General features: G+C 38.0%; 1 protein-coding gene across 3 annotated transcripts; it reads left to right on the forward strand.

Moving 5' to 3' along the window:
* The first annotated feature begins 303 nt into the window (after positions 1-303).
* Positions 304-15499, forward strand: CD274 (CD274 molecule). 3 transcript variants are annotated; one of them, XM_006761603.2, is made up of 7 exons: positions 304-522; positions 4536-4601; positions 6071-6412; positions 9214-9498; positions 11333-11437; positions 12923-12982; positions 14036-15499. In XM_006761603.2, the coding sequence occupies exons 2-7, from the start codon at positions 4550-4552 to the stop codon at positions 14056-14058; spliced, it is 867 nt and encodes a 288-aa protein (XP_006761666.1). In that variant the 5' UTR covers positions 304-522; positions 4536-4549; the 3' UTR covers positions 14059-15499. The 3 variants fall into 3 exon arrangements, with proteins under 3 accessions (XP_006761666.1, XP_006761667.1, XP_006761665.1); XM_006761604.2 differs by lacking the exon at positions 304-522 and adding an exon at positions 1567-1826; XM_006761602.2 differs by lacking the exon at positions 304-522 and adding an exon at positions 2227-2436.
* The last annotated feature ends 1689 nt before the right edge of the window (positions 15500-17188 follow it).

Raw genomic sequence — 17188 nt, forward strand, 5'->3', positions numbered from 1 at the left:
GGAAGTATCACAATACAAAATTTAAAAATATATTTCCTATTATACACACACACCCACTTTCTAGAATAAAAATCAAAGTCATATTGGCCTGTCCTCTCACTTTCTATATGTTGCAGAATTATGTCAAGTTGTTCTGTTTTCTTGTAAAGCTTTTTTGTCGAAAAGGGGGCAACCTGATGGCAGAATTTAAAGTGCCTGGATTCTGAAACCGAAACCAACTGAACCTTTGTGATGATTTCAGGCGTCGGTTTGTTTTATACCTTTTTTTAAAAAGATTGGATTTGTAACATGAAGCTTTCATTTTTAAAGTCTGATTTATGGGAAACCTCAGTGGTAAGTTTCATTTTTGGTTTCATGCGAATATATTTCCAAGGAAGAAGGACCCGCAGTTTTCGCTGTAGAGAAGTCTGAGCGGAACTCTCTGCAGCAGAGGGCGGGGACTCCACCCTTCCCCTCCCAGAGCCTTTAACGTGCCGCCCTCCACGAGTTCTACAGGCAGTCCCTGGCGAGCGCCCGCGGCAGGTAGGGAGCGTGCTATCCCCGCGAGTGGCTCACTGGCCAGGATCTCTGGCCATCTCGCTTGGCTTTTTTAAAATGTATGGTCCATGGTCTCCTCTATTTCAGATGAAGAGAGAAGGGAAAGGAAAGCTGGAGGGTTGCGGGGAGGAGGGAGAGGGGTGGGGTGGGCAATAGAGCCAATTACTTGTAAAGGTTAATTAGAACAGGTAACACGTTTAGCCTGTCCCTAGGCAGGATCCAGTTATGCTTAATGTCAATCTTGTAAGTGTATGTTTCTGTGAGTTTATAAATATGGTCCTGAGGTTGGTAGAGGGTCTATTGGAATATATCTGGGCTGGAAATCCATCCTCAGCCACTCACTAGCAGTATGCTGTGGATAAGTCAGCACACCTGCGGCATTTCCCTATGGTCCTTTCCTGTGGTAAGACCCAGGATTCTGGAACCCGAGTTCTTTGCCCTGTTTGCTCTGGGGACTTAAAAGAAATCCTGAAGGAGGAAGAAAGAGGTAAGAAGGGGTGAGTTAAAACATTTCTTAGACACATTGACTGTGGTTTATGTCAAGAATAGTTTGGGTTTGTTTTATAACACAGGGAGTACTTCAAGTACCATTGTTCCATCTTGGTTTTTGCACCTAAAATAAATATATAGACAAACTGTGGATGATTTTCTATGGATTAAATAGCCTTGTAAATGTGATTTCTTTTTAAATGGCTATATTCCATGGTGCTGGATAACCAAACAGAAATAATCCTCCATGTTGGGCAAAAGATTATTTATAGTTATAGTGATTTACTATTTTAGCCATTCGCTGGACATTTTTGCTCTCTGGGACATAGCTGATTATTTCCTTCAGGTAAACTCATAGAAACATAATTACTTAGCCAAAGAGTCTGAATATTTTAAAGGCCTTTTGATTAAATGATGCTGGAAGGAGACTTGACTTTGGGTGGTGAACACGGTACATTGTAGAATTATATACCTGAAACTATATAATTTTATTAACCAATGTCACCCCAATAAATTCAGTAGTAAATAAATGAAATGAAAATTGCCTTCCAGAAAGATTGTGCCAGTTCACATTGACAGTTGCTAGCAGATTTTAAAGAACTATGATACTTTGAAGAAAAAAATAGCTTTTTTCAGTGGAAGAAGGTAGTAGAGGTTATAGGACAACAATTAGTATATAGTTATAAAGAAAGCCATAGATATACTGTGGGGAATTGAAGCAAGACCTGGGAAATGTACAAGTGTGTTGTAGGGTCACTGAAGGGAAGGCCACTGATCAACTCTCTTGATCTATTAATGAGGTGAGTTTTCAGTTCATTTGGAGATACATTATCAAATTCTCAGAACTTTTAAAAATCATATACATTGGGTAAAAATCAAAGGAAACCCTAAACCAACGTATATCATTCTATACTCCTACTTTTGAGAAATAAAGCTTGAATTCTGGTTGAGCCTCGACCTATGAACCAGGATTCCTTCTATCCATTCTGCCATGGGAGGTAGAGAAGTAGTATCAGTTCCATAGTATTATGTTGGGTTCTCCCAGGGACAAACCTGCTTCCCCATCCTGAATGAACCATTACTTATCCTCTAATTCACATTTCCTTGGTCTTTGAACACATCAGTTTTTGTATGGGACTTCACTCATTGGCAAAATTTAGTTGTAATCCATGAATAGATATAATGTCCCTCTGATTTATTCAGCGGTTCTTTGCTTGGAGTCTTAAGTTTTCTTCTGCCCAATAAGTGCATTTTTTGTTTATAATAGTGCATTTGTATTTCATAATTGTAGTATATCAACGCTGGCCCAAGGAAGGACAGTCAGATAACTATCATACAGCAGCCTCATTTCAACAACTTTTATGTTCTCAAGGCCTGAATGCCATCTCTTTCCCATCTACAGTGCAGATGGTAAGGAGATAAATAAGAATTATGCACATCACACTAGCAAGAGAACAACGACTCATTTTATTTTACCCTTTTTGTATATGTATATGAACATGAAGGATCATATAGGTTGTTAGGTGAAAACTGACCTATCCTTCCTCTAATTTCACTCCTGGAGATAATCACTGTCAGCTTCTTGATATGGCTTATTCTGGAATCTATGTTTAAACACACACACAGATTTTTAAGTGAGTGTCTACCACATACACAGTTCTGCGACTTACTTTTTACATCTCTGCACAATCAATACTTGTACATGTACTTAATTCTGTCCTTAATGCTATTACATTGTAGGACTATATCAAAATTTATTTGACCACTTAGATTATCTAGAGCATCCCCAGTTTTGGGCTAATATTAGCAATGCTATTCCCTTTACATATATTCTTATATGTATGTGTTTTTGTTTTTGTAGGGTATATTTCTAGAAGAGGAAGGGAAAGCTAATATGACATTTACATTTAAATTTTTAATGTTTAAAATTGCCTTCCATAAGAAGGTTACATGACTTCCTATTCCTTCCTACCATTAGAGGGTGAAAGGTTCATATCCTCAAAAAACACTAAATATTAGGAATCTTTATAATTTTGGTCAAGCTAATAAGTGAAAAATGGTATCTTATGTTTTAATTTTATGCTCTTTTAAAAATTGGTGAGTGAGCATTCTTTTGTTTAAATATCATTTGCATTTCTTATACTCTGAACTGTATGTTAGAACCTTTTGTTCATTTTCCTGTTTTTATTTCTTAGTGATTTTTAGGAGTGATCTATATATTAGGGGCATTAATTTTCTGCCTTATATATGTGCCACATTGATTAGTGGGTTATTGTGAGTTTTTATATGTATGCAGAGGTCAAAGACACCCTAAGAGGAAAACTGACTTTCTTCTCAAAGTGTATAAATGTATGTATAACACCATAGAGAAACTATTTTATTAAATAAACAGCTTGGGTGAAATTCAGTACAAATCTTCTTGAATATAAGTTCCAAGAGTGAAATAAGTTTCCTTTTCTGTTCACTGATATATCCCTGGTCCCTAAAATAGTGCCTGGCACAGAGGAGCTGCTCTGTCAATGTTTGTTGAGAAAAAATTGGGAGAATTTCAAGCAGGAAGACAAAATGAAGAATAGGCTCTAGGCAAATACTCTTCAAAGAGTGGCTGTAAGACATTTACATCTTAGTATGAATCAGTCAAATCCAACTGTTTCTACTTTTCACTTCCCCTGCTACTAGTGGAATCAATTTATTGCACGGATAGGATGTATTATCTAGAATAAATAAAAGGCAGAAGAGGAGATTTATGAAGGATGGCACCTGGGGACGAGCTGACATGGTTGGAGTAGTGGTGTGGAAGGCTTGAATAGTTAATTAAAGGGTATGATAAAGTATTCAGCTGCTGGAGGGAGTAGGGCAATGGTTCTCAACCTTCTGGCCCTTTAAATACAGTTCCTCATGTTGTGACCCAGCCATAAAATTATTTGTGTTGCTACTTCATAACTGTAATGTTGCTACTGTTATGAATTGTAATGTAAATATCTGACATGAAGGATGGTCTTAGGCGATCCCTGTGAAAGGGTTGTTCGACCGCCAAAGGGGTCGCGACCCACAGGTTGAGAACCACTGGAGCAGGGGAAGAAAAGAAGCATTGAGAGGTGGGATGATATGGAAATGAGATTCTCCTGGCTTTGACATTTGCACAGGGCAGGTTTAGATTTCTAGATATGTTATACTGTAGAAAAACACACATGAAATAATGGAGAGTATTTCGGTGCAATATTCTCTTGTTGGCTTCTTTTGAGTGTACATTATGTTTTTTTCAAGGCTTGTAATTAAATTTTAAAATCCTAATCACAGTAGCTTTTCTTAAAATTTGCCTTTAAATGGCTCGGGGATATTAAGTGATGGTATTGAATTTCTAAATTTCCTGCTGCATTTCTACACTTACAAGTCAGTCATTGTCTGGTTATCTGAAGACTATTTCAATTAGAACTGCCAAGTCTTATAATGTCTGGGTATTGAATTATTGAATAAAGCAGTTTCCTTCTTGTGTTTTCTATAATTAGGTAATTTCAGAAAAATGAGGATACTTGGTAGCTTTACACTCATGGCCTACTGTCATTTGTTGAAAGGTAAGACACCAAATAAGGATTTGTCATATAGTTTAAATATTTTAACCATAACTTAAAGACTAAAATAAATTTAAATGAATATAATTTTTAATAGAGAAGACATTCTATTTTCCTTCTTTATTTCATAAACGTATTTCATAATCTCTTATCATTGGACAAAGGTTTAGGAAACACAGACAAATCAAAAAACAAAATTAACTCATTATCCATTATGCATTGTTCATTTCTTAGGTATATTTACTGAAAATATCTGGGGAAATAGTCTATGATGTTTGTTTTAAACAACGAAAGGATCATTTTATCCACCTTGCTTGGTGACATGCTGTTCCCTGAAGAGTATATTATAAGGAAGAATTTTGGAAAGTGTCAGGGTAACAACAGTACTGGCATTATCCTAAGACCCTCCCCAAATCTTCAGACTCATATACCTCAGGCCAGACAACTGATCAAGAGTTAGGACTACAGTCATGTGCTGCTTAAAGATGATTTGGTCAATGATGGACTGGACTGTATGTACCACCATGGTCCCTTAGGATTATAATGGAGCTGAAAAATTCCTATAACCTAGTAACATTGTAGCCATCATAATGTCCCAGTGCAATGCATTACCCACTTGTGTGTGGTGAGATTGGTATAAAAAAACCTACTCTACTGGTAGTTGTATAAAAGTAGAGCACAAACAATTATGTAGAGTACATAATACTTGATACTTTTAATAAATGACTATTACTGGTTTATGTATTTACTATGCTATACTTTTTATTGTTATTTTAGAAGACTCTTTCTACTTATAAAAAAAGGTTTGTTTCTAAACATTATGCCATGTTAGGCCAACAGCAGCCTCATACATCCTGTGTTTACGTCTTTTGATTGCATTATTTTCACTTGTGCTTGATTTAATCTCATGTTATTTTGTACAGTAAAATGTCATACAGGCTTGTAGCACAGGAGCAATAGGCTATATCATATAGCCTAGATATGTAGTAGGCTATACCATCTGTATGTGTCAGTGCACTCTATGGTATTTGCACAACAGCAGGATCACCTAACAATGCATTTCTCAGAATGTATTTCCATTGTTAAGCAGTGCATGACTGTATTGGAGTCTGCCATTCAGACTATGCAGAAGGCAAATATGTGTCCAATAAAAGGATATTCTGGGGATGTCCACATGAGACAAAGTCTTCAGTTTTAAGTACCCTGTCACCATATAGTATTTCCATGGTAATGTATGTTTATGAATTTTGGGACAACTTGTTTAGCTAATTTTATTATTTTTATCTCAAAGATGAAATATAGCATCCCAAAATGCATTTCAAACCCACCAGATAAAATACATATTTTAAGCAAGTTCCTAAACATAATTATCACATAAGTGATCAAGTAAAATGTTTGTAAACTATGTGCTCATTATGTGAAATTTTTAAGAAATTTTCCATGTTCTGAAGATTGGTTATTTTTCTTTTCAGCATTTACTATCACAGTTACCCAGGACCTATATGTGGTAGAGTATGGCAGTAATGTGACAATGGAATGCAAATTCCCAGTAACAACACCGTTAAACCTGCATGTATTAGTTGTCTATTGGGAAATGGGAGAAAAGAAAGTTATTCAATTTGTAAATGGGAAGGAAGACCTGAAAGTTCAACACAGTAGTTACAGCCAAAGGGCCCATCTGCTGAAAGACCAGCTCATTTTGGGAAAGGCTGCACTTCAGATCACTGATGTGAAACTGCAAGATGCCGGGGTTTACCATTGCTTGATCAGCTATGGTGGCGCCGACTACAAGCGGATTACTTTGAAAGTCAATGGTAAGAATTATTATAGGTAAAGAGGCCCAACCTTTATTAAAATCTCAGCGATGAGAACTTTTCATTCTTGAAAGGCCTCTATTACTCTCCACAGGAGCAATCTGTTCATTCATTCATTCACACACCCATCCAATGAGCATTTCTTTTTCCTTTTTAATTTTCACCCAAGGACATGTTTTACTGATTTTAGATAGAGGGGAATGGAGAGAGATAGAGATAGAAACATCAATGTATGAGAGAAATATCAATTGATTGCCTCCCATGCACACCCCACCAGGAATCAACCCACCATTTTCAGTGTGTCCTGACTGGTAATGGAACCGACAACCCTTTGATGTACTGGATGACACTCCAACCAGCTGAGCCACACTGACCAGGGCCCAATGAGCATTTCTTGAGCCCCTCCTACTTGACAGTCCCTAGAGATCCAGAGCCAAACATGTCAGAGCCATGTTCCATAGAATGTTCAGTTTTCCTAAAATAAATTCTGTCTTTACTTTGCTATTATTATAAAAGTAATACATACTATGGAAGGAAATAAAATGAATTACAGAAATGTCCCTCCACCCTTCACCACCATCTTCCATGACATGCAGAGATAACCAGGTAACCACTATTTGTGTGTTTTCTCCAGGATTCTTTTTTAAATTCAACTACTATTTTAATTTATTAGGTCTGCCAGCATTTTCCTTCCTTTGAACCTCTCTATGCCATACTTAACTAAAACAAATGTTAAAAACAAATTTCGCTATAAGGTGCACATTTTAAAAGAATTGAAATCATTTTATGAAGGCAAACTATAATTACATCAAGAATAGAGAAAACTATTCTTCCTTAGAGATGGTATAAACTATGTTCACTGGGCATTCATCTTGAAAAATCTATACCAGCATTATCTTGGAGTGTTAAAGATGAACTGTGAGTGACAAATCCCTGAGTTCTGAACCACAAATATGTCATCAGGTCACCTGGGTTCAAAGTTTGGTAAAGGAAAACACCTTAGCTGACCACCTCTGCTTTCACAGTTAAGATTCCTAGAATTGAAAGCTGAAAGGATCCCAGGCAAGAGCAGCTAGCCCAAATTCCCAAGGAACAGAAATTCCCCAAAGGGTCTTCTGCTCACATACTTCCCACAATTGTTGAAATTTCTTTCTGGTATTGAGCTGAAATCTGCCCTATTTACTTACAGTTTTGAAATTATGTGCCTACTTTTTTTTTTCACCTTTTAATGTGACTAGAATTAAATCATCATCTCTTGGTATTTCCATTCCTAGGATAACTACGATTAATCTGAAGGTCAATAAATAGAAAAAGTTTTAATTTACCATAAAGGGATAACTGGTCATTATCTCAAAATCAAAATTATATAAGAATTAGGAGAAATGCACCTGTTTTATGGCATATTACTGGGTCACTGATTCTGGCTCAATTAATGTCAAGAAGATGCAACTTGTGAAGTAGGTTAAATGTTCATTGCATTTTACCATATGCTTCTCTAGAACAGTGATATTCATGAAAATAGAATAGTGGGATTTCAAGTGGGATTTTTAATTTTTCTTCAGTCCATCAGCAAATATCAGGCACTTTACTGTGTTTCTATGCATGAAAGAAATTATTAAGACATCATCCTATAAACAGCCAGGAATCTGGAATAGGAAGAAGAGCATAAGCCTGGCAGTCAGGTAGAAGTATAGAGTGTAAGTCTCTCATTAGCCTGCAGGTCCTATGCAGAGTGGGACAGCTGTCCCTGCAGTGAGGAAGGGTGTTCTTCCAGGTCACCTGAGCTCTGTACTGTCTCCTGTGGAGCTACAATTTCCTCTTCTATGGTTTGACACAATAGGAAATCCATGGGTTGGATAGTTTTTCCAAGGCGGGGCCCCTGGTGGAGTACTGTAGATGACCAATATCTGATTTGCTTGACGATTCTATTTTGTGTTATAAATTACTAAATTGGCATCCTACTCCCCATCCATCTTGTTGTCATATCATAGTTTTAGGGGTTAAATTGAGCTTCACTGAAAGCAAGCCAGCCACCAAATTTCAGCTGAGGCTGAATCACTAATAGAAGTTTGATGTCCAGGTTACTTGAGCTACATAATTCAAGGAAGTAGAGCTCCTGAGTCACCGGTTCTCAATCTGTAGGTCGCGACCCCTTTTGTGGTCGAACGACCCTTTCACAGGGATCGCCTAAGACCATCCTGCATATCAGATATTTACATTACAATTCATAACAGTAGCAACATTACAGTTATGAAGTAGCAACACAAATAATTTTATGGCTGGGTCACAACATGAGGAACTGTATTTAAAGGGCCAGAAGGTTGAGAACCACTGTCCTGAGTCATCTCCATATGCAAATGATTTCACAGTAACTCTATCAGACTTCTCTTCCCATCACTGCAAACATGTGGTAACACAGCTTCCCCACAGGGAGTTTACTTACCATGGCCTTTTAAACGTGAAACATTTCAAAACTGAAATGTGAAACTGAAGTTTTGGATTAACTCAATTGTTATTATCACTTTATTACTCCATATATTTACTTTGAGTCCAATGAAAATAATAATATGATATTTATAACAAGATAATTGTTCCTTTAAGTCCAAACTTGGCCCAAGTATGAATAGAAGAGTTAAGGCAGAACTAGCAGTTCCCCACTGCTAAGCTATCTGAACATTAGCTGATATCTATGAGAACCATCCTGGATTTATATTCTTTCTAATGTGGACAACACCAAGCCACACGTCTAGTTCTGTGCTAAGTGAATGCCCTGACTTCTCTACTTTCTGCTCATGACCTAGCCCCATACCGCAAAATCAACCAAAGAATTTCTGTGGATCTGGACACCTCTGAACACGAACTAACTTGTCAGGCTGAGGGTTACCCTGAGGCTGAAGTCACCTGGACAAGCAGTGACCACCGAGTCCTGAATGGCAAAACCACCATCACCAGTTCCGAGAGGGATGAGAAACTTCTCAATGTGACCAGCACACTTAGGGTCAACACAACAGCTAATGAGATTTTCTACTGCACTTTTCGGAGATCAGGTTTTGAGGAAAACAGTACATCTGAGTTGGTCATCCCAGGTAATATTTTGAAAGTCTCAATTAAAATGTGCCTAGTATTATCTCCTGGTACCAAACATGATGCCTGCTCATCGTAGGCATTCACTGTTTGTTGAATGAATATGCAGCCTGCTTCCTTATCTCCATTCATCCAAGTCACATTGCTATATTTATTGAATATTTATATATCAACAAATATTTATTGAATATAGCCTATGTGCAAAGCATTGGGAGCTCTCAGAAGAATAAGACCGTTCATATTCTTAGGAAACAGATTAAAAAACAACAACAGGCAATCTCATCCATGCAGAAATGCTGTTGTGGCTGAGGGATCCAGGGGAGCACCTGAGAAGAATACTCAATTCAGGCCAATTGCCTCCCTCAAGGTAGTCTACGACATTTCACTTCAGGGCGGTCCGCTTAGTGCATAGGGCTAAAGGCTGCGTGTCCCTGGGCAAGTTACTCAACTTCTATAGGCCTCATTTTCCCCATATGGTTATAACCTGTTGGGCAAAATTATCATGGGATTACTTGAGTTACAGTGTATGACAAGGATTTTAGATTTTTACCTGCACAGATTCAGCTATTTTGGGTGTGTTTTTTTTTACCCCCCTACCCTACAGAAGTGGGTAAAGTTGGTAAGGCAGGAAACAGTCTGGTGACCGGCTCAGACCTTCAAAAAAAGTGAGGTGGGCAAGCATGATGTTAAATAAAATTAGAGGTATTCTGCGAAGCACTTTTTACTGCTCTCTCCCCCACTAGATGTTGACAGTAAAGCTTCAGGTACTTCAGAGAAGACAACTTTAAAAAAATGGGTAGAAACGTCGAGCAATAGGAAAATACAATCCAGCCCCCCCACCCCACCCCACCCGCAAAAAAGAGTTTAGATAATGGAAGAGATGCTCTTACTGGGCATGAGTCACTTTGGTAGGAGCTGCATTAGTGGGTTCCTGCCATTTAACAGCTGTTTTATGACAGCTTATTTGTGGAATGACTTAGAATAACTCGAACTGCTTGGAGTCTGTTTCCTCATCTGTAACCTGGGGATTTTTTTTATACCTGGCATATCTAACTCATAAACTTATTTTGAGACTCAAAATAGATATGAACAGGCTTTATAGACTGTAAGCTACTAGATGAAGGTGGACTGCTGCTGTGGCTTTAAAACTTCAATTAGGTAGTCAGAGATCATGACTAATGGTGGGAGGTTAGCAATCTCTGAGCCTCATGTGCCATGGGACCACCTTTTCTTCCTGCATGGAACCGCAGACAGAGAGATTGGGAGATTGGTGAGAGGCACTAATGATTAGATGTCCCGAGATTCAAACTGTGGAAAAAGAAGAGATAAAAATTGGTCCCCAGTCATGACCACAGACATAGGGAGGTGAGCATTCTTTGGCAGTGCTAGCTGGCCTTCATGTTGCATCTTTGCCGTGTACATTAGCCTTTTGACTTCAATATTAAAGAGTATAAGAGAAAGTGAATTAATCAAGGCTGCCATTTAGGATTAAGCAGCCACCCACTGTGGTACTGTGCTAAGCACTTTATAAACATTAGCCTTATTGTTTCCAACTTGTAGGCTGGTTAAAGGACTTGTCAGAGAAGTCAAAGCTAGTGAGTGGCAGCAGAATTTAACCCCAGGTCCATCTGTCCAAAGCCTGGGCTGCTTCCATTTTTTCGTGCTGCTCTCACTTTCATATTGGAGGTATCTTACCATTCCAGCCACTCACTGGACAGGAACTTTTGAAAATTAAACTAAAGCTAACCTCGATCACTTTTAAGGATGATTATTCTCTTGACTCCTTCCCATCACAATTTTATCTTTAGTCTATTTTTGTTTTGTTTTGATTTTCAGAACCACCTACAATTCCAAGAAATAAGAGGACTCACTGGGCAATTCTGGGAGCCATTCTGTTGTTATTTGTAGCCCTGGCAGTGGTCGTCTGTCTACAGAGAAATGGTATTTCCTTTATTGAAAGGGTCTTCACTGGGGATGTGGGGAAATGTATGGGGGTGCTAATGTTGTCACAATGGTACTTAGTAGACAGAGCCAAGAATGCTAAACCTGCTGTAATGTGCAGGGCAGTCCCACCTAATAGGGGGACTACCCCAAATGCTTGCAGTACCCCCACCAGGAAACACTGATTTATAAAATGCTGCCTTCCTATAAGCCTTTTCTTTCAGGGCTTGTTTTCAATTATGCAAAGTAGATTTTAGCTATGCCATCATGTGAACCTGTATATCACCTCTTCCTCTAGCCCTGTTCATTCTCCTATCCAGCAGCATCACCAGCATTGGAAGGCAGCAGTGCACACTGTAGGAGCATTTCTGAGGGAGTGACAGGTGGATCATGACTTGCCTTTGCAAGGTGGCACAAAAACATTCTACTGTTTAGTAGTAATTACAGTGACTCTGAGCAGTATTCCTGAGTGAAGATCCATGTGTATAGAAGTGAGGGGCAGGAGAACAGGAGTGAATAGAGTTTCTTCATCATGCAGTTTCTTTCTATTATGGAAATAACTAATAACCACAGACTTAGAGGAGAGAAAAAGCTAAAATACCTGTTGGTTTTAGTTGATTTGAGTCTTATATTAGTTGCACTGTTATATTGAGCTGGTATCTGGATGCCCTAAGTTATAAAAATAGTTCCTTCTGTAGAGCTGTGATACTTTTACTATAGAGTATTTTGCTGATTATTCAATTTTCTAAATAATTTGAATGTGCTTATCTCTCTGTTTACTTATGGCAATAATTGAATGCAGGAAAATGAGCCTATTCAAATAATTTCTTCCCATTTTAAGATGACTCAGAGAAAACATTTCTCCAATTCTTTGAGAAGTATACTAAAGGACACAATGGTGGTTTGCATAGAGTTATCTGTTGTCAATAAGGAAGCAGAAAATGGAAGGGAATTCCAGTAGTTGTTGAGAAATTCCCCACAACCCTTTAAGAGGGGATCTGGGAAAGTAGTGTAATTGAGGGAGTGGAGGTTGCTGATTCTAAAGACTAAGTACTTAATGCTTAACAGAACATAGACAGCCAGAATATAAGGACCAAGTTTCAATGATAGGAAGATCCTGAGATGGAGCTGATTTGTCCAAGGAAGTGACTATTACCAACTTGCATTTTGAATATTTTCCTATGTAAATTATTAGTTGGTATTAGAAATGACTAGGAAACCAGTGCATGATAAAGTACCTCAGAGTATGGTCCATCTCTGAGGTAAGAATGGAAAATAAAAGTATATACTTACAAAGAAAATCTAGGAGCAAATGCCCTAAACTGTTGAATTAACCTCAGGGGTTGAGACCTGTGAAATAAGGAAGTCTACCAGATTTCCTAGGGATTAAAAATGTTTCGTAGGAACCTGGAATTTAAACTTGAGTCACTTTGTGGGATGTAGAATTGTGTTTTGTGGAAATAAAAATGACTTTTTTTTTCCAAGTGAGAATGATGGATGTGGAAAAATGTGTCACTCAAGACATGAACTCAAAGAAACAAAATGGTAAGAATATTAGCAGGGATTGAGAAGTTGAAGAAAAAGGAAACAAAAAGCTAAAGTAATAACAAGGAGGAATCTATCAGTCATAATTCCTCTTCTTTTAAAAGAATGTTAGCTGTTGGAACTGCTGGTTTCTTTTGCCTCACAACTCTAATGTGAGAACTCCCCCCCCCACGCCCCCACCCCTACCCCCACAGTCTGAGAAGGTTTAGGGATGGCCTGGAGAGTAAAGAATGGTGAGCAGCTCTGTGTGTGTGTGTTGGGGAGGTGTAGGGGAAGGCTTGAGCTGGGTTAGGAGGCAGTTTCTCTCTGCTGGATCTCTATTGCTTTGCATCCTAACTTCTCCCTGCAAGAGGATCAAGTTGACTTATGTAGATAGATTGATCAATAGAAGTTGTATGTCAGGAACTGTCTTAGTACCTCTTTTAATTCCCTCCAACCCCTCAAATGAAGGAGATAAATACCAGGATTATCTCCACTTTATATTAGAGAATACAGGGCCAAGAAGATCATGTAAATTGCACCAAAACATACAGCTGATAAGTGACAAAAATCAGGCTTTGAGGCCCATTAGCTTGACCGTAGAACCTTACTCTTAGCCTATCTGCTTGATTCCATTTTGCCACAAATGTCTATATTTATAAAACGTCAGAAAAATTTCACCCAACTGAACTAAGAGAAATAATGTTTTCAATTTGCTTTAATATATTTAGAAACCAAACTTCACAAAAAGCCCAACTTTAAAGTAATCTAATCAGATTGGACAAGCTCAGGCAAGTTTTATTATGTGGTTTCCTTTGTGTTAAAGCTAACTAGTGAATGTTGTTTGGGTCATCCTAGGGTGACTAACCATCCCAGTTTTCTCAAGACCAAAGGTTTCTCGGGTCAGGGGACTCTGAGTTTTAAAATCAGGACAGTCTGAGACAAACTGGAATGGTTGGTCACCCTTTATCAAGTAAAGGTATTTGAGCAAAAATATACTCTGCTTCTTTATCTTCTTGCAAATGTATTATAGCATCCAGCAAATATAAAATATTTCTCATTATTGCTCTCCAGCTGCACAGTTTGAGGAGACGTAATCCAACATTGGAACTTCTGGTCTTAAAGCAGGGATTCTCAGCCTGTGGTTTGCGTTTGTCAGGGCTGAGCATGACCAGAGGTGTGCAATAGGCCGGCAGGCTGCAGGCGCTGTAGGACTCAAAAGGCTCAAGCACTGAAAATGGAAGCTGGAAAAGAAGAGGAGAACAAAGAACGAAGGAAACCTTGATACTTCAAAATGACTGGAAGACTCATCGGTGCCTATGGAAGGGAGAAAGGAAACTTCTGAATGATGAGCCTCCATGCAAATTGTCCATCGCTCTTCCTAGGAAAGCAAGTTGAGATTCCCTGATTTATTGGTCAGTTCCTACAGAAGTGCCTTCAATCAGTGTCTTGATTTGTCTTCTGCATGATTGGGAGTGCTGGTGTTGTAACAGTATTTAAATATGAGTGATTTCTATTTATTTTGAGTTTGTGGGGTCTTGTCGTGTGAGTGTGGTTGTGAATGATCTCTTTTGGAAGATATATTGTCACCAAACTAAACTTCCTGCTTAATCACTTGTATGTGTCCAGGAAAATGTATAGTATTTGTCAGGTGCTTTGTATCCTCTATAATTATTGATATGTAGGAAGCACACAAACAAACCATTGGTTTGTATAGGATGATGGAGTGGTAAGTAGCAGACCTCAGATTTCCCGGACTGTCATCCACTGTCCTTTTAGAATACAATTTACAGCTGCTAATTTATTCATTCAGCAAACATTTATGAAATGCCCTTGCATGCCAATCACTGTGCCAGACAATGAGTCTACAGATGTGGGCAAAATAAAGTACTGTCCTAAAGGAGCTCATAGCATAATGGGGAGACCGGTAGGAAAATGTATTATTACACTTCGTGCAGTGACATAGCATAAGGTGTTGGAGGAGAATGATAGTGAGAGAGAGAAAGTCTAGATATGCTGCCAAAAGGAGGGGGTACTGTTGGTGGCCAGTCAGTGTGTTCCTGGACAACTGAAAATACTTTAATAATCAAAGCAATTTTAGTTTGTGAGACAGTATCAATAATTTTTATGTTTTTAAGATGTCAAATTTTTAAAAACTGTAGAAAATAACTTTTGAATTCCTTTCCTATCATTATATTTACCCCTTATTTATTTGCCTTTGTCATGCAACCTAATGCTTATTTATATAGTGTCTGGTATTATTTAACAGTTCTTTTTTATTTAAATGCAGTTGAATTTTGAATTTAGACTTTTCCATGATTCAAAATTCAGAAAGTCAACTAGGAGACATTAAAAAGTCTCTACGCCATCCTTGTATCACCCAGGTTGCCTTTCTAGAAGCAACCACACTTGCCTTTTGTTTATTACGCTTCTGACGATATTCTATGAATGTTTGTGGAAATATATATATACAGACAGTCCTCGGATCACATCAGACTTGATGTACGCCGTTTTGTGGTTACGCCGCCAAAGTTCTGTCATTTCGATGTATGTACATATATGCTTTATGTGTTTTATTATTTATTTACCACAAGTAAAGGTCAGGAATTGTTACCTTTCTTTTACATTTTTTTTTTTTTTTACTGTTTCACTTCATTACTGCTGTGTATGTGCTCCATGTAGTGATATAGGTGCTTATGTAGGTGGGTTTGACTTACGGCGAAAATCTCCTTACGTTGCGCCATAGGAATGGATCTCCAACGTAACCCGAGCACCTACAATATAGCATATATTTTTCTTTCTTCCTGTTTTTCACGTGTGTGGTAACACATTACATGCCTGCTGTGCACTTGGCTATTTTTATTTAATATATTATTTTATATGTAGCAGTGGGACAAATATGAAGTTCCCAGAGGTCAGGCACCATTGTCTTGTTAGTTTCTAGAGCACCTTTTCTATAGCCTCTTAGTGTTTTTCATAAGACTTAGTACATGCTAAATATGTACTACGTCTACATTTAGACAACCAGCAATTCATTGAGTACTTGCTTTATGACTGAGGAGGGACTTGGTTTATTTTGTCTTTCTCAAAATGGAAACCATGGGCTCTCTAACTGGGTCAATTTAGTCCTAAAGGATGACTTTATTACTAATTCTGTGTGACAGAATCATGTCTGCAACTTGTTATTTTGTTTGTTTTCTCCTGAGTATAAACTTGACTTTGATATTGTACTTGCAAAATTACATGTTCTTTTTGGAAATTCCAGTAGAGTACCTTGACCCTAGACCCTCATGTATGCCAATAAAAACCCATGAGTTAGGCTTAAACCCTTGAGTCCTGCCAGTTTTCATCACTGCAGAGGCCTCTTAAGATCTTGCTTTCCAAAGGTGATGCGATTCAGATGCCTTCTCAGAAGCTCCCAGAGTATTCCTTCCCTTTTAGCCATTTACCTGGATTGATGACAAGGAAAACCTTCTTTGCTTTTTCACATGTCAAAGCTGAAGAAACAGGATCTCCAAGAAAATTTCTTTTCTTATCTTTTTGCACATGTTCATTTGTACAATATCCCTTGTTTGTGTGATGTACAAGCAAGGATCCAGTCTATTCACTCCATTCCTAATTCTTAAAGCCTTCATGGTGTTAGATTTATAAAGCACTTTAGCCCTTTGTCTTGTGTTTTGTTGTAAATGACATAGGCAGAAATGGTATATAATTCTGCGTTTGATAATCACTGTATACACCTGCATTAATTTAATAAAACATTCTTATTTATTATGGTTCCGGTACACCAGCATGACCATTTTTCTTGTCTTATAAAAACCACTCCTAATTTAGCATCCCAATGGAGACAGTTACTTGAAAGATCTTCAGCCATCTTCCTTGTTCTTTTTTTTTTCATAGCTTCTGTGTCTACACAGCATGCTCTTAAGTCCTGCATAATGAAAAATATCAAAAGAATTATTTTTAAAAGCATATTTTGAAAATTTTTATTCTCTGTAACTCAATAGCTTCTTTTAGGAAAATACAAAAAAAAATTGTCAGAATTGTGCCATCCAAATTGAAGAGTTGAGGGAGGGAAAGTGGAAGAGATGGAGTGGTAAAGAGAATTACAGGGAAACAAAGGGGCTTTCCTTTCTGCGAGTACTCTTCTCAGATCAGTAAACATGGATATGTAAGCCAACACACATGAAGCTGGATGTAGTTCAATCTTCAGGTTCTGAATAGGAA

Source organism: Myotis davidii, unplaced genomic scaffold, assembly GCF_000327345.1.
Source record: "Myotis davidii unplaced genomic scaffold, ASM32734v1 scaffold1597, whole genome shotgun sequence".
Taxonomy (NCBI): domain Eukaryota; kingdom Metazoa; phylum Chordata; class Mammalia; order Chiroptera; family Vespertilionidae; genus Myotis; species Myotis davidii.